Consider the following 23482-nt stretch of genomic DNA (forward strand, 5'->3'; position numbering starts at 1 on the left):
TCTTCCTTCTTCCTTCTTCCTTCTTCCTTCTTCCTTCTTCCTTCTTCTTCTTCTTCTTCTTCTTCTTCTTCTTCTTCTTCCTTTTTTTTAAATTAAGTAATCTCCCTGCCCAACACAAGGCTTGAACTCAGGACTCTGAGATCAAGAGTCGCATGCTCCACCCATGAGCCAACCAGGCGCCCCCTGCTGAATGTCCCTTAACTCGCATTTCTTCCACTGTGAGAGTCTGGTGGGGTGGAATGGGTTTGGAATCATAGGGTCTGGATTAAGTTTGACTTTACCATTTATTACCTGAACTACCTTGGGTAAATTAGCGCTTGTTTCAGCAGTTCAGATACTCAAATTGGAAAGATACAGAGAAGATCAGCATGGCCCCTGCACAGGGACTACACGCAAATTCGAAACACCTTGGGTAAATCACTTACTCTCCTCCAGCTACAAAACCAGGATAACACCACCTGCCCTGTTCTATCTCGCAGGGTCATTTGGTGAAAGGAAATGTTTGGGAATCTGAAAGTAGAGAGAGCGCTCTCTTTAGTTTGTGCTCATGCATAATCTATCCTGTGTTTCAGTTTTCTGTTGGTGTCCTGGGAATGCATCCTGGGTAGCTAGTCAAAAGAGAAAAGAGTGACTTTAATTCCCCCACATCTCTCTTTTCCTGAAGGTGCCCAGGACAAGACACTGATGCACAGACTGGGTCCCTCCTCTCTCACAGGTGAAGTCTTCAGCTCTGAGAGCTACGGATAATGGGGAACAGAGCCAGGTGGTTTCCAGGTGCATTGCATGAATGATCTGCCCTCACAGAGAGATGAATGTTCTTTCCTTCAAGTCACGCTGTGGGGTCAGTGGCAACATGGGGGTAATGTTGGGGACAGTAATTGAGAAGTTAGAGGTCTAGGTTTAGAAACAAGAGCAAGGGAAACATCCTAAATGCTGGCAGGCTTCCTGGAGGAGGAAGACTTTGAGAGGGCCCGGTGGTGTTTTCCCACTCCCTAAGCGTTTTGCCATCCAAGGACAGGCTCTCACCGACATCCACCCTGTGGTGCAGGTACACCGTGCTGGTGTATGTCAGGTGTTGGAGGATGAAATTCAAAAGCTTCCGGTCACTGGTCGAAATGGTCAGCTGCTTCTGGCCTCTGCCCTGCACCACACTGTCTGGGATGTCAGCGAGAGTATTCAGTGTCCCCAGAGAAGCTGTCAGGGTGACCTAAGGTGGGTGAGGCAGAAAGACGCTAAATGCAAGGGAAAGCACATGCCCCGGACTGGCCAGCAGGGGGCAGAGCGCATGAGGCTGAGAGGAGGCGCCCCCGATGTCCCTGGAAGCTGGGGTCTGGCTCTAAAGCCCTCCGCTGCTCTATCCCCGGCGAAGTAGAATCAAGTCCTGGGGACTCGTGTGTTCAAGGGCCATTGCTCTCTTAGGTCTTGGCTTACGGGATCCCATTCTAGATTTCTTCTTACTCCCTCTGACCGCCCCTTTTGATTTCCAACTGCCTCCGACCGCCTCCTCCGCCTCCGTCTGACCTCCCGGTGGAGTTTTTCCAAGGTTGGTTCCGTGCCCTTTTCTCTGACTATTCAACACCGTCACACTAGAGGAGGCGGCTTTAAATACCATTCAGATGCTAATGGCTTAAAAATGTGTGTCTCTAGCTCCCGTCTTTCTGAGACCCAACTGCCGGGCTGGTTGCTCTGCTAGGAAGTGCCACGGGCAACCGAAATCTTTACAACTGCTGATTTTTCTCTATAAACCTGTTTGCCACTCTCTCCCTGGTTCCCCCTGCCTCGTGAATGGCACCTTCATCCATTCAACTATTGAAGTCCCTAAAGGAGGTCATTGCTCTTCTGAGGGAGTCTTGTTGGGTCTACCTTCAACATGGAGCTAGAACTGGTCCCTTTCTCTCCATCCCATTGCTACTCCCTAAAGCAACTCTCCTCTCCTGCCTTCTCGTCCTCTGGGCAGCCGGGTATTTTTATGAAAAGTACACTGGGTTATGTCACGCCTGCTGAAAACACTTCGGTCAGCCAACAGGTGTTTTCTGAGGTCCAAATTATAGGTCCTGGGAAAAGAGTAGTGAATACAACCAACTCCCCACCGTCAAGAGGCTTACATTCTAGTCGGGGAGAATGGCGGTAAGCCTATCATGATGCATATAAAATAATTCAGGTACAGGAAAGCACCACGAAGAGGATAACACAGAGCACCTGGAAAGTGGCAGAGGTGGGGGAGGGGTGCTTTGCTGGTAGTGGGGGAGGGCAGAGCAGGCTGTTGAGGATAGAGTAGTCTGTTTTGCAGATTTGCTCACTCATCACCCACTCCAACCTCTGGCATGCAGAGTGGGAAAACTAAAACTACATTTCCCAGACTCCTTTTTAGATTAGGGTCCTGGATGCAGTTTGCCTCCCAGCCATCACTCTATGGGCACAAGGGCTGGATTTGGAGCTACATTACCAGGGAACGAAAGGCAGGGCACGGAGCCCAGTCTTGCTGGCTGGCACTAACCCTGGCGGGGGCAACACGCACGGGCAACATGCAATTCCTCTGGCAGCAAGGCCAGCAGCATCTGTGCTGGCCCGGGGCTCTGGAAGTCCTTGGAACTGCAGCCACCGAATGGCTGGAAAAATCTGCCTTCTGGAGGCATCCTACCCCCTCTCCCCACCTTGGACTCGTGTCGGATATTTAATCTGGATGAGCACTCTGTCAAAATCCAAGACCCATGACCATTGGGCACGACCAGCCACCATTGGGCAGTGATGCCAAGTGCAAAAAGGGGCTGGGAAGGGGACTTGCCTCATAGATGGGGGCCTCTGGTCCTTCAAACTGGAGACCTGGAGGACAGAAAAAAGGATAAAAAACACCATTTGAGAGGATGCCAAGGGCTCCCTGATGCTCGCTACCTTCCTGATGACTCCTACAAATCCTTCCACAATCCTTTCCGGGGTCACCTCTTATCCAGGGTGTTTGCTGACCACTCCCCTCTCCCTGGGGTCCTGTTAGGGGTGTCCCATGGTCCTTCTCAAATTCCAGTGCATCTAAAGCCTCTGATGCCCACCCTCAGCATTGGACATGTTCTGTGAATTAATCCAGCCCCTTCCAGGATCTCTGTTACTGAAGGGAAGGCAGCAATGGATAAGTAATGAATCATCTTTATGTGAGGTCCCTAGAATAGTCAAATTGGTAGAGATGAGACAAGACATTCTACTGAATGGTGGTTGCCACAGGTGGGGGTCGGGTAGGGGGAAGGGAATCAACGTTAAATGGGTACAGAGTTTCAATGGGGGACGATTATAAAGGTCTGGAGATGGATGATGGTCGCAGCTGCATAACAATGAGAATATACTTAATGCCACAAAACTGTGTGCTTAAAAATGATTAATATAGTAAATTTTATGTTTTGCATATTTTACATGCAAAAAAGGGAATCATCCAAAATGGCAAATCACCTTTTTAAATGACTATTCAAAAATACTAGCAATTCCTCCAAATGTATTTACTTTAGAATCTCTCTCTGTTCTCATAATATGACTAATTCAAGTTCTAATTCAAATATAGCCTCCCTATGGGGTCTTAGATAACTTAAGTCATCTGTGAAATTGGCAAAATGACATTTACCTCACAGGGATGTGGTGCTGAACTAGAGAAGTGTATAGAAATCCCTTGTGGAGGGGGGTTTTAACCAACATAAATGTTCTTTTCAATATACTCTCCCAGGAGATGGGCTCATCTTTGCCTGGGCTCATGATGCTGGAGGACCTCAAAAAGCCAATCATGTCCTACGATTTCCTGAGGCACACAGATTTCTGTCCTCTTCTGTGTTATCTCAGATCCCCGGGGAGGTCACATCGGCTAAGGGCGGTTCCCAATGGTGGAAACACTGAGACTAACCATTAAATGAAATCATGTCAAGCTTCCCGCATTGTGCTGAGTTCACAGCAGATACTCAGTGAATGACTGTTCGCATCCACTCCCCCATTTTGCTTAAGAAGAGTTAAGAAAGTTGCCTGGCTCCTCTCCACATGGAGATGTACCTACCTGGGATGGGAACTGTGTGCAGGGGCATCACCTCTACCCCATGGACCGGGTACCCAAAAGGGAGGTTGGGCTGAGCCAGCAGCGGAGGTGGACGGGGCAACCCTTCTCTGCAGGAAACAGTAGCAGAACCGTTAGCAGCTGCTCTCACGTGCCCCCCTGGTTAGTTCTGACAGTGGTACCTGTGCCTGGAGCTCCTTGCTGCCCATGGGGAGAAATGGAAAGTAGATGGTCCTGTTCACCCCTCCATTCCCTCCCTCCTTCATTCACCCCTCCATTCCCTTCCCTCCAGGCTTGAATTCTGCAAAGGAATTGAGGCAGTTTACAACAAAGCACATACAAAATTAAAAACACAACCCGGGAGAAAGAAGAAACAAAATAACAAGACCATCTGGGTGAACCCAGCGGCAGCAGCCAAATGCCAGGGTCACATGTGAACTTCCCGGTAGTCAGGGTATAAAGCGATGGACAGTCAGTACTCTGGTCTTATTATCAACAGGACAAAGCAAACAACTTCTGAGGCAAATAAACCTTTTCCTGGCACTGAACTCAAAAAGAAAATACATCACAAGAAATGTGATTTGTTGCCTCGGTATTTTCAGAGCAAACGCGGTGATGATTTTCGTATGATTTTGTTGTTATAACAACCTCAGTCAAGGGCAAGCACATAACAAGCCAGCGAGATGGATTCTTTGGGGGACTACGGTAATATGGTTGAAATGCAGACTTTGGGGATCCAGCGTGGCCAAGGGTATCATTTAGATCACCTGGAAGAAAAATTAGACTACTCTAGTGAATATTTGAGAATACGAAAGAGACAAAATTTAAAAATGGGAAATGATGTAAATAGGCAATTAAGAGAAGAGGAAGTACAAATGGCTAATGCATAAATGAAGCGTGCTCAGTTTCAAAATTAACCAGGGAAATGCAACTTTAAAAACAATGAACTGGAGGTGCCTGGCTGGCTCAGTTGGTAGAGCCTATGACTGTTGATCTCAGGGTTGTAAATTCAAGCCCCACGTTGGGTGTAGAGATTGCTTAAAATAAAATCAAATCTTAAAAAACAACAACAACAACAACAAGGAAATACCTTTCTCATTAATGTTTCAAAACGTAGTGATAAGGAGTATTGGTTAGGTAGGGGGTGGTGCTACCCTTACCCACTCCTCGCGAAAGTGTGAATTAACATAGGTCCTCTTGAATGCAATTTGCCAGTATTCATTAAAAGTAGAGTGAGCAATTCAGATGCTAGTTAAGGGGAGAAACACCTCCCTGTGTAAACAACGACATGCATGAGGAGGTTCATTTCAGCACTGTTGAAATGAACATCCTGGGGCACCTGGGTGGCTCAGTCGTTAGGCGTCTACCTTGGGCTCGGGTCATGATCCCAGGGTCCTGGGATCGAGGCCCGCATCGGGCTCCCTGCTCCGCGGGGAGCCTGCTTCTCCCTCTCCCACTCCCCCTGCTTGTGTTCCCTCTCTCACTGTGTCTCTCTCTGTCAAATAAATAAAATCTTAAAAAAAAAAAAAATGAACATCCTCATAAGCATCTTAACAAAATAAGGAAAGAATGTAAATATAATGTAAGATTATTATTATAAATTATGTAAATGTAATAATGAAAATTTCCCTCAAATCTGAATATCATTCAATAGGATAATGGCTTAATAAAATTCAGTGTATTCATATTCATAGCTAAATAGCAATTAAAAGGGAAGAACTAGATATATAGATAGCTCTTAAAAATGTACTTAATGAGGGATTCCTAGGTGGCTCAATCGGTTAAGCCTCTAATTCTTGGTTTTGGCTCAGGTCATGATCTCAGGGTTGTGAGTTCGAGCCCCACGTTGGGCTCCAAGCTGTGCGCGGAGCCTGCTTAAGATTCTCTCTCTCTCCCCCTCTGCCCCCTCTCCTTCTGCCTCCTGCCTGTGCTCAAGCACTCTCTCTCTAAAACAAAAACAAAAACAAACTTAAAAAAAAAACGATATTGAATGAAAAAAGCAAATTCTAGAGTGATTTGTTCTTATGGTATCAATTACATTAAAAACATACACACAGTTGGGTGAAACAGGTGAAGGGGATGAAGCACCGAATCATGTATAGTATTGTTGAATCGCTATATTGTACGCCTGAAACTAATATAACACTGTATGTTAACTACACTGGAATTAAAATAAAATTTAAAAATACACACAAAAACCCAAGAGTATATGTTTATGTGGATATAGATACACATACATATGTATGTGATTATGTGTGTTCATCTGTGTGTATAGCAGTATAAAAAATTGTGTGGAATAATATATACCAAACTCCTAAGGGCAGATTGGGTTGGCAAGAGAGCATATCATATAAGGAAGGGAAGCAAGGAGAGTTGAGGGGGTTGGTTCAAGTGGACTTTTTTTAAAAGAGCATTATCCATATACTACTTTTTCTTTAAAGATTTTATTTATTTATTTGAGAGAGACAGAATGAAAGAGAGATAGCATGAGAGGGGGGCGGGTCGAAGGGAGAAGCAGACTTCCCGCCGAGCAGGGAGCCTGATGCAGGACTCGAGCTGGTACTCCAGGATCATGACCCTAGCCGAAGGCAGTCACGTAACCAACTGAGCCACCCAGGCGCCCCGTGTACTTAACTTTTTAAGTGAAGTATAATATGGAGCCAATCAGACTCAAATGAACCTGAGATCTTACCCAATATCAAGCTCCACTCATGATTTCAAGGATACAGACATTATGTGGCAGAGACCGAGCGCGCAGAGGTCCCGGGGCATCGGGGGTGGGTCCCGGCCACGCCATCCCACATCAGACGTGCGCTCTCTGGCAGAGGATAATAGGCGTGATCTCCAAATGGGGTTTTGTCGGATTCCCTCACACAGCAGAGAGCATGTAAGTTATGAATCATCTCCATTTTACACCCGCAGAGAGTAGTCCAGCTCCGGTGACATTTGCCAGGGGCTGAAGATTCTGGGTTATTTATTCTATGTGATCCCTTTGGCCCTGTGCTAAAGTGGGCACAAAGAGACCAAGAAAATCCCATTCCTGGAGGGGGAGAACCCAGACTGAGACACCAATAACTAGAATACTAGGTCACTTGTTCAGTAACAGGAATGAGGCCAGCTCTGAATGCTACCTTCCGGAACATCCCTTTTGTAATTCTCAGAATTGGAAACTGCTCTCACTCCTCAGACCTACCACTCCCCCTGACTAGTATCGTAACCCTGAACTCCTGAGTTCCACACCGTTTGCTGAACACACCCGGTGGGCCACAGAGCACCCACGGTCATTGCACACTGAGCTGGGTCTCTGTGCGTGATTATGGCAGGGGCAGAGACGGGGAGGTGGAGGGTGGAAGGGCCTGGAGAGGGCACGCTACTGTATCCTCTCTGGTCCGCTGTGAGCTCCCTGGGAGCAGGATCTAGATCAGCTCTGTCTCTGTACCTAACTCAGCACCTTGCTCAGAGCAGTCAGGGTGTTTCTTGGGCTAATGGAGAAAGAGTTGAGGCACAGGTGGGAGCTGAGCATCTTCTTCCCTGGCTACGGCCATGATGACAGGAGACCTGGTTCACATCACTGATTATTACTGGGCTCTGTTCTTGTACCTGCGTTGCTAGGTATAATCCCAGGAGAGCCGGGCATTTCCCCAGGTGAAGGAGGGGCAGGTGAGGACACGGCCAGCTCGTGGCCTTCCCTGTTTGGAGTCAGTTCCTTCTTATAATTAATTCCTCTGCCCAGCTCCCTCTGGACCAGCATCCCCTCCTAGGAGTCCCCTGCCTCACATTCTCCTAGCCCTTTCAGTTCCCCCATCTCACTCTCTCCAGTGTCTTCAAAGCTCCCTGCACCTTCTCCCTCCCCCCACCACGCACCTCCTGCAATGTGCACACCTGAGGTGTTCCTTGCTGGAAACAGCCCTGGCCTCTTTCTTCCAGCAGCCCCAACCTGCCCAACACAGAGACGGAAGCCATCATCCTGCAGGAATCTGCCCTTCTGTTTCCCCGCACACCATCCACGTATTCCAGAGATGCTTGTTGAGCCCTACTCTGTGTCAGGCGCCTCAAGTCCCCGACTAGCGGGACCTCCCAGACAGTGGCCCAGAGAGACCAGGAGACACAGCGGGAACCACACTGGCAAGAGGCTATTGGAGGGGGGTACTGGGGCAGAGCCAGGCACGGGTTCTGCTTGCTGTGAGAGCTTATCACATCAACCTATAGTTGTTTCTATAGTTTTCTCATGTCTACTATCCTCTACATTCATCGATGTTACAAACGTGATACAGTTTTAAGCCCTTCCATGTGTCAATTCATTACATGTCACAACTCTAGGTACGATTACTGTCCCCATTTTACAGAAGAGGGTAAGCAGCTTGCCCAAGGTCATCTGGCTGGGATGTGGAGGATGCAGGACCCGAATGCAGCCAGTCAACCTCCCTTGGCAGCACTGTTAGCTACAGAGCCCTATTGCTCCTCACACAGCTGGGTGGGGCCAAGGTTCAAATCCATGCCAGAATCATGTGTCTATCCCACTGGTTCTTTGACTTCCAGTGCTGCCTCCTTCGGGTGCCCCCATCTCTCTTCTGTGGAGTCATCCATTTGTATGTAGCTGGCGGGTGGGGAGTGGTAGCTGATTCCCCAAATCGACCCTGGAGGGACCCGACTCGCCCTTTCCCTTCCTTGATTCATGACTCAGGCTCAGCCAGCTGAGCACCTGGGGACCGTTCATCCCAGAGGCACAGATACCGCTGTTCCAGCAGCACAAGGAACATTGACCTTCCGCCTAACGACGCAAAAAAGCCTGCCTCCCGTACACCTTCCCTGCTGTGTATTCTCCACTGAAAAGCCAGAGTGATATTTGACAAGAGGATCTCAGATAAGAACTTGCCACTTTTAAAAACCATTCAGTTCTTGGGGCGCTTGGCTGGCTCAGTTGGTTGGGCGTCCAACTCTTGATTTTTGCTCAGGTCATGATCTCAGGGTTGTGAGATCGGCCCCGGGTTGGGCTCTGCATTCAGCGTGGAGGCTGCTTGACATTGTCTCTCTCCGTCTCCCTCTGCCCCTCCCCCCACTCATGCTCTCTCTAAATAAATAAATAAAATCTTAAAAAAAAACAAAAAAAACTGTTCAATTCTTTGCATTACTCAGAAAGCAAAATGCACGCTCCACCTCCCGGCTTACAATGGCCATCATGACTGGCCTCTCTCTGGGCTCATATCCCACCAGCCCTCCCCTGAGTTACTAGAGCTCCAACAGCCACCACCTGCTTGCTTGTCATTCAGCCATCACGAAAGTCCCCCGCCATGCCTGAGGCTCTGGGCCCTGGATTAACTCTTCCTTCTGAGATGCTCCTTTACAGGAGATTGTGGGGACTCCGGCTTGATATACAAATCAGAGTTCAAGGTCACCTTCCTTCATCATCCCATTAAATTTTAGGCCATCAAGTAACATTCTACCACACTATTTTAATTTATTCTTCCATAGAGCACTTATAACCATCTAATATTTAGGTGATTTATGTATCTCTTAATGAATATGTATCTCCTGGAAGAACTATAAGAGCAGTAATATTAATAGTAAACCACAACAATAGCAGTAGGTGATATTTTTGTAGTGCTTGTATATGTCAGGCCCTTCATGAGTTACTAGCTCTTTGTATGTTAATACAACGCATATTACAAAGCCTTCGTAAGTCTATGAAAGAAATATCTTTATTATAATTTTTCATATGAAGATACTTAAGTACTGGGAGGTCAAGTAACTTGCCATCCAGCCTATTCTAGAGTTCAAGTCCCTAATCATGGTGCTCTTATTTGTAGTTTTTATTATTTTGCTGTAACTCATAAATGATTGCTAGAAGAAAGGAAGAAAGGAAGGAAGGAAGGAAGGAAGGAAGGAAGGAAGGGAGGGAGGGAGGAGGGAGGGAGGGAGGATAGGCCTGTCCAGCCCTTCTGTGCTCCCTTGGTTCTTGATTTCTTATCTTGGTCATCCTATCACCTATGGTTTTGAGGAGGTTCCAACATCCTTCCCACAAATACCCTTTTGATATAAGCCCATCAGAATCAATCACTGCTCTTTTCAACAATCCTGGTCCATACACCCCAAGTGTGGAATTCTGGGCCCTGCACATAGCAGGGGAAAGTATGTTCTCAACATATAAATGAATTAGAGATGCACCTTGCTGTGAAGTCACCTGCTGTGAAGGCCTGGGTGCCCCGAGCCTCTGCCACCAACACCACATGGCTGTCCCAGACTATTTTCATTCCTTTGCTCTGTTCTTACTATGAAATGCTCTAGACATGCAAAGTTTGATAAATCTTCATCTATGGGTTGTTTTCCTCCATTCTCTCTCCTTGCTTTATTCCTAACAGTCCCCCCCCCCTTTTTTCCCCCCCCCCCCTCCCCCCCCCCCCCCCGCCCAGGGACTCCTGCAAGAGAGGAGTTCCTCCCTGTTTTCTTGGGACCCACACCCTCAAGACACTGTAGAGAGAGCTTTTGCTCTACCCCAGGATCCAAGAGCCCTCACGGTCTGCATTACCTCCTCTGAAAGTGTTCAAATTCAGCCTGTCTCCTTGCTTTCACCGCAGGGAGCTCACTCTGGCCATAAGCATCCTGAAAGTTATAGCTTTCCTGCTGGGTGGTAGCTTCGCATTTGCACTGGTTTTTCGGGAACAGCCTAAAACCAGAAAAGGACTGTGAGCAAGGAGTGGGTGGGTGGGCTGGTGGGTGAGAGAGAACCTGGGGTCTAATCAGTGTGTGGTTCACCCTGAGCATCTCCTTTCCCATATACCCAACTGTCCTACTTGGGAGGAGATTCTGAAATCCCAGCAGCGGCCCCTCCCAGAGATACAGGGGAGGGGAGGAGAGGGAATGGGGAAGGGGAAGAAGGCCCCCTCTCTGGAATTATCTCCTGCACCAAATGTCTTTAAACTTGAGTCATGTGAGGGGCGCCAGGGTGGCTCAGCCGTTAGGCGTCTGCCTTTGGCTCAGGTCATGATCCCAGGTTCCTGGGATCGAGCCCCGCATCGGGCTCCCTGCTCAGCAAGAAGCCTGCTTCTCCCTCTCCCACTCCCCCTGCTTGTGTTCCCTCTCTCGCTGTGTCTCTCTCTGTCAAATAAATAAATAAAATCTTTAAAACAAATAATAAACTTGAGTCATGGGAATGCCAGTGGCATCTGGGCCCCACCAGAAGAGGAGGCCAGCAGGACAGAAGGGCAGCATCTTTCTTGCGATTTTAGCCAGAGGCCCTCCAGAGTTTTAAGGGACCTTGCTGGGTGCTGTAGAGAACACACTGCACCCTGCAGACCAAACCTTTTCCAGGTCCCACAGTTTGGATCACTTGAACAACAAGCACAGGTTTGGGAAAGCAGGGTACTGGCTATAAAATGGGCACAGTAAACCATAGGAGGAGCAAGGGAGACACCGGACCAACGTGGAAGAACTTGACTCTCACCGGATTCCATCATAGGTAAAGAGGTTCTTGAGACGTTCCTCAGGTAGAAGCTTCGGCATCTGGTTAGCCAGAGCAGAATGAGGGAGCTCTGGCATGGGGCTACTGAACTCCGCACTTCTGAACATAAGTACAATAATGCCAAGTCCTATGAGGAAAACTAAGATCCTGAAGAGCTGCGGAGACTCACACCTGTTGGAACACGAGAGAACAAATTCCATTAACATCTTTTTTCTTGATCACATAATAAATGACTCGATTGTGTAATATACGTGGGAATAATAACTTGAAGAAAAAGATAAGTGAAATATCTTATACTACTTGCCAAAATTGGTGTCTGATTTTAAAAAAGAGTAAAGAATCAAGCTGCAACAAAGAGACTCAGAAAAATCACAAAGCAAAGAATGGGCGAAAACATCCCAAGGGGGACAAAAAAGAACATAAGGTTTGCAATATTTATGTCAGCATAGTTGAATTCAAGGCCAAAAAAATTTATTAAATAGGACAAAAAAGATCACTTGCAATGACCAAATACATGACCCACAAAACAGACGTAGTGGTCATGAACTTTATCCACTAAATAATAGCATTAAGGTACAGAAAGCAGGGCACCTGAGCAGCTGAGTCGGTTAAGCATCTGACTCTTGATTTCAGCTCAGGTCTTTTTTCTTTTTTTTTTTTTTTAAGATTTTATTTATTCATCTGAGACACAGAGATACAGAGAAAGAGAGAGAGAGAGAGAGCATGAGCAGGGAGAGAGGCAGAGGGAGAGGGAGAAGCAGGCTCCCTGCCGAGCCAGGAGCCGGATATGGGGCTCGATCCCAGGACCCTGGGATCATGACCTGAGCCGAAGGCAGACGCCCAACCATCTGAGCCACCCAGGCGCCCCTCAGCTCAGGTCTTGATCTCAATGAGTTCAAGCCCCATGTTGGGCTCCACGCTGGGTGTGGAGCCTACTTAAAAAAAAAAAAAAGTACAGAGAGCAAAAAAAGAAAAAGGCAGAAGGATTACAAATACAAAGATAGTCATAGATTCCAACATTCTCACATCTAAGACCTAACACTCTCACAACTCAGTGCTTCACAAATCAAGTCTCAAAAATATGTAAATGATATAATTCATATTCTGTTAAAGAGCTCTTAGAACACTTACAAAAATTGGCCACACAAAGAAAACTGTAATCAAGTAGAAATAGTTCAGATCATGTACTCTGACAGTGTAATCAAAATATAACCTAATGAAAAGCCCCCTTCCCCAACAGCATGGAAATTTTAGAAAAGCTTTCCAAAGCAACCATCAAATCAAGGACATCAGAACAAGAATATAAAGATAATAAAGGCACTACATTCCGGAACTATGTAACACACTCAAACTGTCCTGAGAGGAAAAATTGAAGTTTTAAATACCAATTTCTAACTATGAGACATAAAATTAATAAATTACACAATCAAATAAGAAGGTTGAAAAAAGGACAAAGAAAAGCAGAAAGAGGAACTCAGTAACAATGCAAGGAGAAAGTGGTGAATTAGAGAAACCTAAAATGGAATAATTGCTAAATCTAAGCCCTGAGTAGACAGCTTTTGTGATATCTGCCTAGTTTATAACCTCCCTTCTGTAAGACTTTTCTCCTGACTCACACCAGTGACACCTAAGATCCCAGCTCCGTGCTACACGATACTCCCCTGGCAATGGTGGATTGGACCAAGGGTGAACACCTTGTCTGAGGTGGGCCAGTCAACCACAATTTCTTCCCCGGGAATTAGAAATGAGATCAGGTATCCTGAACCAAGAAGACAAGGGGGAATAGAAAGTGAGAGACACAAAGTGAAACCTGGATCTTGAACACCCCAATGAAAGGGATGACTTTCTAGAAAAACACAAACCTCACGGGAGCTCAACAGACCCGTGAAAGTCTCTGAGGAAATTGCAAAGGCCTATCTACTCTCCCTTTCAACAAAGTCTCAGATCTATGTTTCAAAAGTAAACAATTCTCGTTTATAAAAAAAAAAAAAAAAAAAAAGCTTTAGGGGCACCTGGGTGGCTCAGTCGTTAAGCATCTGCCTTTGGCTCAGGTCGTGATCCCAGGGTCCTGGGATTGAGTGCCCGCATCGGGCTCCCTGCTCAGCAGGAAGCCTGCTTCTCCCTCTCCCACTCCCCCTGCTTGTGTTCCCTCTCTCGCTGTGTCTCTCTGTCAAATAAATAAAATCTTTAAAAAAAAAATCCATGAGTCTAATGACACTTCAAGGAAAAAAGTGCACTTTTTAAAAGATTTTTACTTATTTATTTGAGGGGGGGGAGGGGCAGAGAGAGAGAATCTCAAGCAGAATCCCTGCTGAGCACAGAGCCGGACACAGGGCTCTATCTCACCACCTTGAGATCATGACCTGAACGGAAACCAAGACACTTAACCGACTGAGCCACTCAGGTGCCCCAAGAGGTGCATTTTTAACTAACTTTTTAATTATAGAAAAATTCTAAGCAGATATAGAAAATAAAGAGAGTAGTCAAATGAAGCTCCAGGTACCCATCATCCACCTTCTGCTCAAGGACAAAATGCATTTATCTATTTCTTCCCATTCCCCTTACTTCCCAAATCATTTTGAAGCAAATCTTGACGTCATATGATTGCATCCGCGACTATTCTTGTAGATAGCTCTGAAGGGTACTGGGGTAGCTTTGTACTCCACGTGACTGAGCTGGACCCACCTTTCCAGGAACTCCTTTCCCTGTGTGAGGCCAGATGAGGGACAGCCACGAGAGAAATTGGCATAAAATATGGGAGGCAGGAGTGAAACTGGAGCCATTGTTCTCCGAAGGGCGTGCTGTCCTGTCCTTCGTTAGGGGCAGTGGGGGACAGCAGAGGCACGGGCAAGTTCCATCCACTTGGTCTGCTTCCCCCCACACCTCATCCAGCCCTCCTGCCCAGTGACTGGTCGGGCTGGCTGACAACTCTCAGGTCACGGTCAGAACTTCCTTTGTGAGCTCACAGTAGTAGCCACGAAGAATGAACGATTTTCCATAACCTTCTCCACCAGCTCTTTCTGTGGTTGTCCTCCAGAAGACGGATGCTTCTGGACTCCTGTAAGTTCCAACTCATTCACTTTGCCAAGGCTGGTTCATGAGTTTTCTCTGGTCCCTTTTTGAGCCTTTACTCCCCCAGCTCGTCCCACAAGTATACCAATTACTGTAATGAATTTCTTTTTTTTTAAGATTTTATTTATTTATTTGTCAGAGAGAGAGAGAGAGAGCCACGCAGAGGGAGAAGCAGACTCCCTGCTGAGCAGAGAGCCCGAAGCAGGACTCGATCCCAGGACCCTGGATCATGACTCTATAATGAATTTCTTATTCTATAATAGTCATAGTAGTTCTGTTTCCTTGACTGAGGCTTGACTGATACAAAGCTTCTTACACACATCACCCCTGCCACACACCCACACGATACTGTTATCACAGCTGAACAATTAACAATCATTCTTTAATACTATCAAATGTCCACAGGGTTTAAAACTCCCCATTGTCTTTTTTTTTTTTTTAAGGATCAAATCAGGATCCAAAGAAGGTCCATGCATTGATTGATATGTCTCCTAAGTTCTTTTTTTTAAGATTTTATTTATTTATTTGACAGAGAGAGACACACAGCGAGAGAGGGAACACAAGCAGGGGGAGTGGGTGAGGAAGAAGCAGGCTTCTCACTGAGCAGGGAGCCCGATGTGGGGCTCGATCCCACGACCCTGGGATCATGACCTGAGCCGAAGGCAGACACTTAACAACTGAGCCACCCAGGCGCCGTCCTAAGTTCCTTTTAATACATAGGTTCCCCTGCCTCTTTTATTTTTCTTGCAACTTACTTATTGAAGAAATCGTTTTGTCTATCCTACACGGTTTGGGTTTTCCACAACTGAATTTCACTGGTTTCAGCCCCCTGGAGTCATGTGCCTTTGTCCCCAGTATTTTCTATAAATTTGTAGTTAAATCAAGAGGCTCGATCAGATTCAGGCATGACTTTCTGAGAACACTGCTTCAGAAGTGATGACAGTCTGTGCCCCTCCCTTGAAGAGGTGGGGCGCAGAATAGCTCTGAGCTGCCCCTAATGATGATTGCCTTACTCAGCGTTCTCAATCTTTTTGGTCTGAGGGCCACTTTACAATTTTATTTTATTTTTAAAGGTTTTATTTATTTTATTGAGAGAGAGAGCATGAGTCGGGGAAAAGGCAGAGAGAGAGAGAGAGAATCCCAAGCAGACGCCACGCTAAGTGCAGAGTCCGCCGCGGGGCTCCACCTCCCGACCCTGAGATCACGACCTGAGCTGAAATCAAGAGTCAGACACTCAACCGACTGAGACACCCAGGTGTCTCCACTTTACAATTTTAAAAAATTACTGAAGACCCCAATGAGGTCATTGCCTTGGTCATATGGAAAATATTGGTGCCCTGAGTTAATGCCAGTCTTCCAAATGTTAACGCATCTCATTATGCAATGTCAAAAGTCCATATTCATTGGGGCACCTGGGTGGCTCAGCCATTGAGCGTCTGCCTTCGGCTCGGGTCATGATCCCAGGGTCCTGGGATCGAGTCCCGCATCGGGCTCCCTGCTCTGCGGGAAGCCTGCTTCTCCCTCTCCCACTCCCCCTGCTTGTGTTCCCTCTCTCTCTGTGTCTCTCTCTGTCAAATAAATAAATAAAATCTTAAAAAAAAAAGTCCATATTCATTAATATCAACACCACCCTCATCAGAGAAGTCTCTACAAACTAAGAAGCTGTCAAGCTCGTTGCAGGGGACAGAAGTTGTACAAAGTTCTAATTTTTTTTGAAAGCTTGAATTTTATAATTGGCAACAAATACTGCCAGTTGTTTTGCTGAGGGAGGTAACAGGATCACTTGGTCCATTTTTTGAGAAGACATCTACCAAATACCATGGTTGATGAGTCGTACTTTTAAGTTAAAAAGCTCTCCATTAAAAACAAACAAAAAAACAGCTAGTTCATCTCACAGCTCAAATTGCACAACTGTTTTCTCTTGAGACAACGACCACTGTACTTCAGTATATAGCAGGAGTGTTTTATGGGTACATTTCATCAAAAAGATATTTAGGGGCGCCTGGCTGGCTCAGTTGGTAGAGCATACGACTCCTGATCTTTGGGTCGTGAGTTCAAGCCCCACGTTGAGTGAAGACATTACTTAAAAATAAAATCTTTTGGGGCGCCTGGGTGGCTCAGATGGTTAAGCATCTGCCTTCAGCTCAGGTCATGGTAACAGGGTCCTGGGATCGAGTCCCACATCCGGCTCCCTGCTCATCAAGGAGCCTGCCTCTCCCTCTCCTTCTGCCGCTCCCCCTGCTTGTGCTCGCTCTCTCTTTCTCTCAAATAAATAAAAAAATCTTAGGGGTGCCCAGGTGGCTCAGTCATTAAGCATCTGCCTTCTGCTCGGGTCATGATCCCTGGACCCTGAGATCGAGCCCCGCATCGGGCTCCTTGCTCAGTGGGGAGCCTGCTTCTCCCTCTGCCTGCCACTCCCCCTGCTTGTACTCTCTCTCTCTGTCAAATAAATAAATAAAATCTTTTTTAAAAAAAAGAAAACCTCCATTTGGAAGGAAGCACAATCGTAAAGTCTTCAGACAAAAGCCGTACAGTTCATTGAGTGTTTGCATATGGTATGCAGCTTAACAGGGAAAGCCTGAAAAAGAATGAGAGGGCTATTCATATTTTTAATAAAAGGCCGTCTTTGTCTTGTGCAGAACATGTAGAATATATCCTTTAATTTAGTAACTATTTTTTAAAAGGCAGTGATGCTTTGTTATTGAAACTAAAACGAATTTTAATCATAAAATTTCTGAACATCTCATAATTTATATATACCTATCAGTTGTTTACCACTTTTTGTTTGAAGTGCGGTTTTTTTTTCTTTTATTCCCAACCTCTCCTTTAAAAAAAAAAAAAGGAAGTGAATTTCTAGCAATGAATTGAGAAGTCTAATATGACAGGTTTCCTCCACTCTTTGAAACTAGAGCGATCATATGAGACCTTTTCTAAGGCAAAACGGTGCAAAGCAAAGAAGCAATTACCATGAATTTATATAGAAAATTTTTTAGTGTTCCCAGACCCCCAAATTAACCACACCTAGGTTTTTCTGATACCTCAGGAATGTTTTGCTAACTTACGCACAAAATAAATTGAGATAATGCAGTTGCTCGCAGACACAGTGCAAAGGTTTGGGGGCTTGATTTTGAGATGCTGAGTGTAGTTCCTGGGAAAGGTGCTTGGTGGCGCCACTGAGTCTGCTCAGGGTGCACGTCGCCTCTGCACAGAGGGCTTGCAAAACAGACCAGGGGCGCTATTTTTGCTTTTCACCTTTTCATCTTTTTTCACAAAAGCAAAATTCCTCTTTGGATTTCTTTTGGTTAACAAAAGCAAGTACTAATGTAGGTCTTTCGTATAAGTGAAGTGGTGTTACATGAACTTGCAAAAAGCAGGGGATACTTGCATGTGCCTTTTGAGCTGTGAAACCTACTTTTTTGGATACTTGATAATTTGTTTTATTATGATAGTTTTTGTTTTATTACTTGACAATCCGTTTATAAAAAATTATATATGTTGATAGTATTTTGATTATGTATTTATGTTGTCTGGGAATGTATGTTACAATTCTTTGGGAGAAATAATCTGTCAAATGTTCACCAGCTTGCAAAACCGTACCATGAGAGTTCAAATACCTCAATAAATATTGAAATGCATTTTTTTAAGGTAAATTACTGGATAGACATAGTATAAAGGCTTTTAAAAATTAAGACCTTATTGGATTGGATACAACACTACATGTCTATTTAAAGTGTGTAGTCACAGAAAAAAAATATCTGAAATGACATACACCAAGTTGTTAATTATAGTCAATGCTAAGAATCGGAATACAGTGAGGAATTTTTCAATCAACGTGTTCTTATATCAACATATTCCTATACTCTCTCTTAACTTTTTGCACTGATCAAGAATTAATTTTGTCAATGAACAAATAATTAAGAAAACCACCAGGATATTAGGGAAATATGAATAAAAGGAGATAAATTCCTTATTCTTAACTAGAATAACTCCATATTTCAGAGATGTAACTTCACTCTCTGTTAATCTATAAATTCAACATAATAAGCACACCAATGAATCTACAACAGGATTTTGTTGTTGTTGTTGTTGTTAAAACGACTCTAATGGGAACTAACACGAGAATAGCAAGGAAAATATAAAGAAGAGGGATGGCTGCTGTACTTTTACTAAAGAATAAAATTATTAGAAAGCTACAATTATTAAAAAGCTTGATACTGATTCCAGAATAAGCCAATAGGTAAATGGAATAAACCAAAGCCCAGAAATATGTGAGTATGTATAAAAATTTTATATGGAATTTTCACTACTTTGTTATATATTTCTGTAACATCTGCATTTTCTAAAACGGCATTCAGACAAGGATGGATGCACTTAAACTAATCAAGTTATAGAAACACATGCAGAAAATGGGCCTTTACTTCCTCTTACTCACGTTGGACCGCTTAATCAGACCTGCCTCAACTTTGGGGTTCTGATTTATGAAACCTGGTTCCAGCTAGTGACAGTGTTTGGGATGCAGTCATGGACAGGAACAGACAGCGAAAGACACAGCGAGAGAGGGAACACAAGCAGGGGGAGTGGGAGAGGGAGAAACAGGCTTCCCGCTGAACAGGGAGCCCGATGTGGGGCTTGATCCCAGGACCCTGGAATCATGACCTGAGCCGAAGGCAGACGCTCAACGACTGAGCCACCCGAGTGCCCCTAAAATAGCCTTTTATACCTATTAAGTTAACAACCAAAAAGTTCTGGTGAGATTTTAGGCAAAGGTGGTATAAACACACTGCTTTTGCATACTATAGTTAGGAATTTGGGGTTGCAAATATCAAAAACCCATTCAAATTATATACATAATAACTATGAATTGTTATAGAACAACACAGGTTTGAACTGTGTGGGTCCACTTATATGCAGATTTTTCTCAATAAATATATTGGAGGGCGCCTGGGTGGCTCAGTTGGTTAAGCGACTGCCTTCAGCTCAGGTCATGATCCTGGAGTCCTGGGATCGAGTCCCACATCGGGCTCCCTGCTCAGCGGGGGGTCTGCTTCTCCCTCTGACTCTCTCCCTCTCATGCTCTCTCTCTCTCAAATAAATAAATAAATCTTTAAAAAAAATAATAAATATATTGGAAATATTTTGGAGATATGCCACAATTTGAAAAACTCACAGACAAACTATATAGCCTAGAAATACCAAAAAAGAAAAAAGAAAAAGTTAGGGTTTTTTTTTAAGATTTTTATTTATTTATTTGTAGAGAGAGCACAAGCAGGGGGAGCAGCAGAGGGAGAGGGAGAAGCAGGCTCCTCACCGAGCAAGGAGCCCGATGCGGGACTCGATCCCAGGGCCCTGGGATCATGACCCGTGCCAAAGGCAGACGCTTAATGACTGAGCCACCCAGGCATCCCTAGGTATTCTTTAAGAATACATTATATAACACATATACATATAAAGTATGTGTTAAACTGTTTATGCCATTGGGAAGGCATCCAGTCCAGTTAACAGTAGACTACTAGTAGTTAAGTTTTGGGGGGAGTCAAAAGTGATACGTGGGGGCGCCTGGGTGGCTCAGCCGTTAAGCGTCTGCCTTCAGCTCAGGTCATGATCCCAGGGTCCTGGGATCGAACCCATATCGGGCTCCCTGCTCGGCAGGAAGCCTGCTTTTCCCTCTCCCACTCCCCCTGCTTGTGTTCCTTCTCTCACTGTGTCTCTCTCTGTCAAATAAATAAAATCTTTAAAAAAAAAAAAAAAGTGATACGTGGATTTTCGACCGTGCAGGAGTTGGAGGTGGGGAGTCGCTGCCCATAACCCCCGTTTTGTTCCAGGATCAACTGTAATTCTATAATAATAATTATTAATTGTTTCACCCTATTGAGAGTACAAATAGTATCATCTTTATTTTCTTGAGCTCAATTAAAATTAGCTACAACCCACCTTGCTATAAGAGCCCAAAACCAGTCCCATGGAGCTTCCACCTCCTCTATTGGCGCATCTAAGAGCCTTAGGGGCAAGAGGGACTTCTGTCTCCAGTAAGAGTGGACTGAGCAGTTCAGACCAACTTTCCCACTGTTGACAACTGGAAAAGCTGAACCAACACCAAAACCAAAAACACATCTGCTTCAAGGACTCCGATGGCTACTAGGGTAGTGAATTACAGGGGCAGGATTGGACAGGTAATGGAGGCTAAGGAATGAGGTTACTTTTCCCTCTGGATGTGTTTACCGATTCCTAAGGGGGCAGCTGAGAGGCCGAACATGCTTTTCTCAGCCTTTTAGAATTAGGGGAATAGATATTAGAGTCCACGATCCACTACGGGTGGAGGTGGGGGTGGGGGTTACAGGTGAATCCCTTCGCTTTGCGTGGGAACTCCAAGGGACGACTCCAGGAAAAGGGGTGAAGCGGAATCAGGCTTGGCCGCTAGGCTGCCCATCACCTCTCGGAAGTTGAACTGAGGCAATCACACATTGCCCGTGCTCCTGGTGCCTAGCAGAACAAAACGTAAATCGTCATTTCTGGAGGCAGCCTACATCTTAGATTATTTCCACAAGCTGTTTTGTAAAGATGCTATCTAGCACACATGGAGATAACATTTTTTTATGAGGCAAGTAAGCCAAAAGCAAACCAAATCACAAGGCTTCAGAGATCGGAGTTCTCAGACACACTGTAAAATAAGTAGACTTACAATGCTAAAGAATTATAAGTTAATGATTTGAGAATTTCAACACAGAACTGAAGAACTGAAAAAAGAACTAGATGGAAATTTTAGAAATAACAAATAAAATAACAGTATCGACAGCTCGGATGGTTAAACTAAACAATTAGGCAAGACTAGAAGAGGGAGCAGAAGACAACCACCAACATGAAAGGTGGAAGAACGAAGAATTTTATTTTATTTATTTTATTTTTTTTAAAGATTTTATTTATTTATTTGAGAGAGAGAGAGTGAGAGACAGAGAGCATGAGAGGGAGGAGGGTCAGAGGGAGAAGCAGACTCCCCGCCGAGCAGGGAGCCCGATGCGAGACTCGATCCCGGGACTCCAGGATCATGACCTGAGCCGAAGGCAGTCGCTTAACCAACTGAGCCACCCAGGCGCCCAAGAACGAAGGATTTTAAATACTGGAAAGGGGCACCTGGCTGGTTCAGTCGGTAGAGCGCCAGACTCTTGATCTCAGGGTTGTAGGTTCAAGCCCCATGTTGGATGTAGAGATTACTTAAAAAAATAAAATCTTGAAGAAAAATAAATTACTGGAAAGAAATAAGGACATAAAGGATTCACTGAGTATAGGAGGAGAGAGAGGGTAGGGTAGAGTAATATTTGAAGAAAAAATGGTTAAAAACTTTCAAAACTAATGAAAGACCCCAACACATGCTTTCCAGAAGCTCTACAAGCCACAGGGAGGAAAATGTTAAAATAAATAACACACCAAAGGACATCAAAGCAAAAATGCCAAAAACTAAAGGAGACAATCTTTTAAAAGCAGCCAGAGAAGAAAAGATTACCTTCAAAAGAGGTTGTTAGCAGACTTTCCCACAGGATACATGGGAAGCCAGAGACATTGAAATATCTTCTGTACCAGAAAAAAATATTCAAGAATGAAGGTGAGAGGGGCGCCTGGGTGGCTCAGTCGTTAAGCGTCTGTCTTCAGCTCAGGTCCTGATCCCGGGGTCCTGGGATCGAGCCCCGCATCAGGCTCCCTGCTCTGCGGAGAGCCTGCTTCTCCCTCTCCCACTCCCCCTGCTTGTGTTCCCTCTCTCGCTGTGTCTCTCTCTGTCAAATAAATAAATACAAATCTTAAAAAAAAAATACAAAGATAGACTGGATGGAAAAAAGAAACCCAATTATATGCAGTGTTGCAAGAGACACATCTAAAACACACGGATATAGAGATGTTGAGAATAAAAAAGGAAGATAAATATACCAAGTAACCAAGATAAAGTTGATATCTCTGTATTAATATCAAATGAGGTAGACTTTATTTTTTAAATTTTTTTTAAAAGATTTTATTTATTTGACAGAGAGAAAGTGAGTGAGACAGCCTGAGCAGGGGGAGGAGGGGAAGCAGGCTACTCTGCTGAGCAGGGAGCCTGATGATGCGGGGCTCCATCCCAGGACCCCTGGGACCATGACCTGAGCCAAAGGCAGACGCTTAACAACTGAGCCACCCAGGCGCCCCACTAAGATAAACTTTTTAAAGTGAAAAGTTTATTGCTTTTTAATTTTTTTTAAGATTTTTAAAATTTATTCATTTGAGACAGAGAGATACAGAGAGAGAGTATGAGCAGGGGCAGGTGCAGAGGCAGAGGGAGAAGCAGGCTCTCCTCTGAGCAAGGAGCCAGATGTAGGACTCAATCCCAGGACCCTGGGATCACGACCTGAGCCCAAGGCAGACGCTCAACCGACTGAGCCACGCAGGCGCCCCACTGAGTAGATTTTAAAGACAAAAAGCCAAACCACAGATACCTCAAAGTTGTAAAATATTCAGTTCACAAGAAGAAATTCCTTTTTCTAATAACATTGCCTCAAAATATATAAAACAAAATACTGAAAGGATTACACGGAGAAACAGACAAATCCACAATCATGGTGAGAGATTTTAACATACTACTCTCCCTAACTAACAGAGCAAACAAACAAGAAATTAGCAACTATTTAGGTTATGTGAACCAGACAATCAGCAAACTCGATATAAAAAACATACAGAACATTGGCTGTAATAACTGCAGAGTACGCATTCCTTTCAAACATACACAGAACATTCCAGATGCTGGGTCAGAAATGAAGTGTCCAAAATGTCAAAGAATTTAAATAATATAGAATATATTTTCTGGGGCGCCTGGGTGGCTCAGTTGGTTAAGCGACTGCCTTCAGCTCAGGTCATGATCCTGGAGTCCCGGGATCAAGTCCCGCATGGGGCTCCCTGCTCAGCAG

At 45.0% G+C, this 23482-nt stretch overlaps 1 protein-coding gene and 1 non-coding gene across 2 annotated transcripts in view; one reads left to right on the forward strand and one right to left on the reverse strand.

Annotated features, from left to right (window-relative positions):
* Positions 1-23482, reverse strand: part of B4GALNT2 (beta-1,4-N-acetyl-galactosaminyltransferase 2) — a 42088-nt gene that overhangs the window by 8356 nt on the left and 10250 nt on the right. The window contains exons 3-7 of the mRNA XM_035027464.1: positions 11466-11654; positions 10551-10688; positions 4028-4134; positions 2786-2823; positions 1027-1207 (exon numbers count right to left, since the gene is read on the reverse strand). Coding sequence (XP_034883355.1) covers positions 1027-1207; positions 2786-2823; positions 4028-4134; positions 10551-10688; positions 11466-11654 — 653 coding nt within the window. The remainder of the gene's footprint in view (positions 1-1026; positions 1208-2785; positions 2824-4027; positions 4135-10550; positions 10689-11465; positions 11655-23482) is intronic.
* LOC118025370 lies at positions 314-420 on the forward strand. Its single transcript, XR_004683305.1, has one exon. It is a non-coding gene; the product is annotated as a U6 spliceosomal RNA (small nuclear RNA).

Source organism: Mirounga leonina, unplaced genomic scaffold (genome assembly GCF_011800145.1).
Source record: "Mirounga leonina isolate KUSES-001 unplaced genomic scaffold, KU_Mleo_1.0 Mir_200, whole genome shotgun sequence".
NCBI lineage: Eukaryota > Metazoa > Chordata > Mammalia > Carnivora > Phocidae > Mirounga > Mirounga leonina.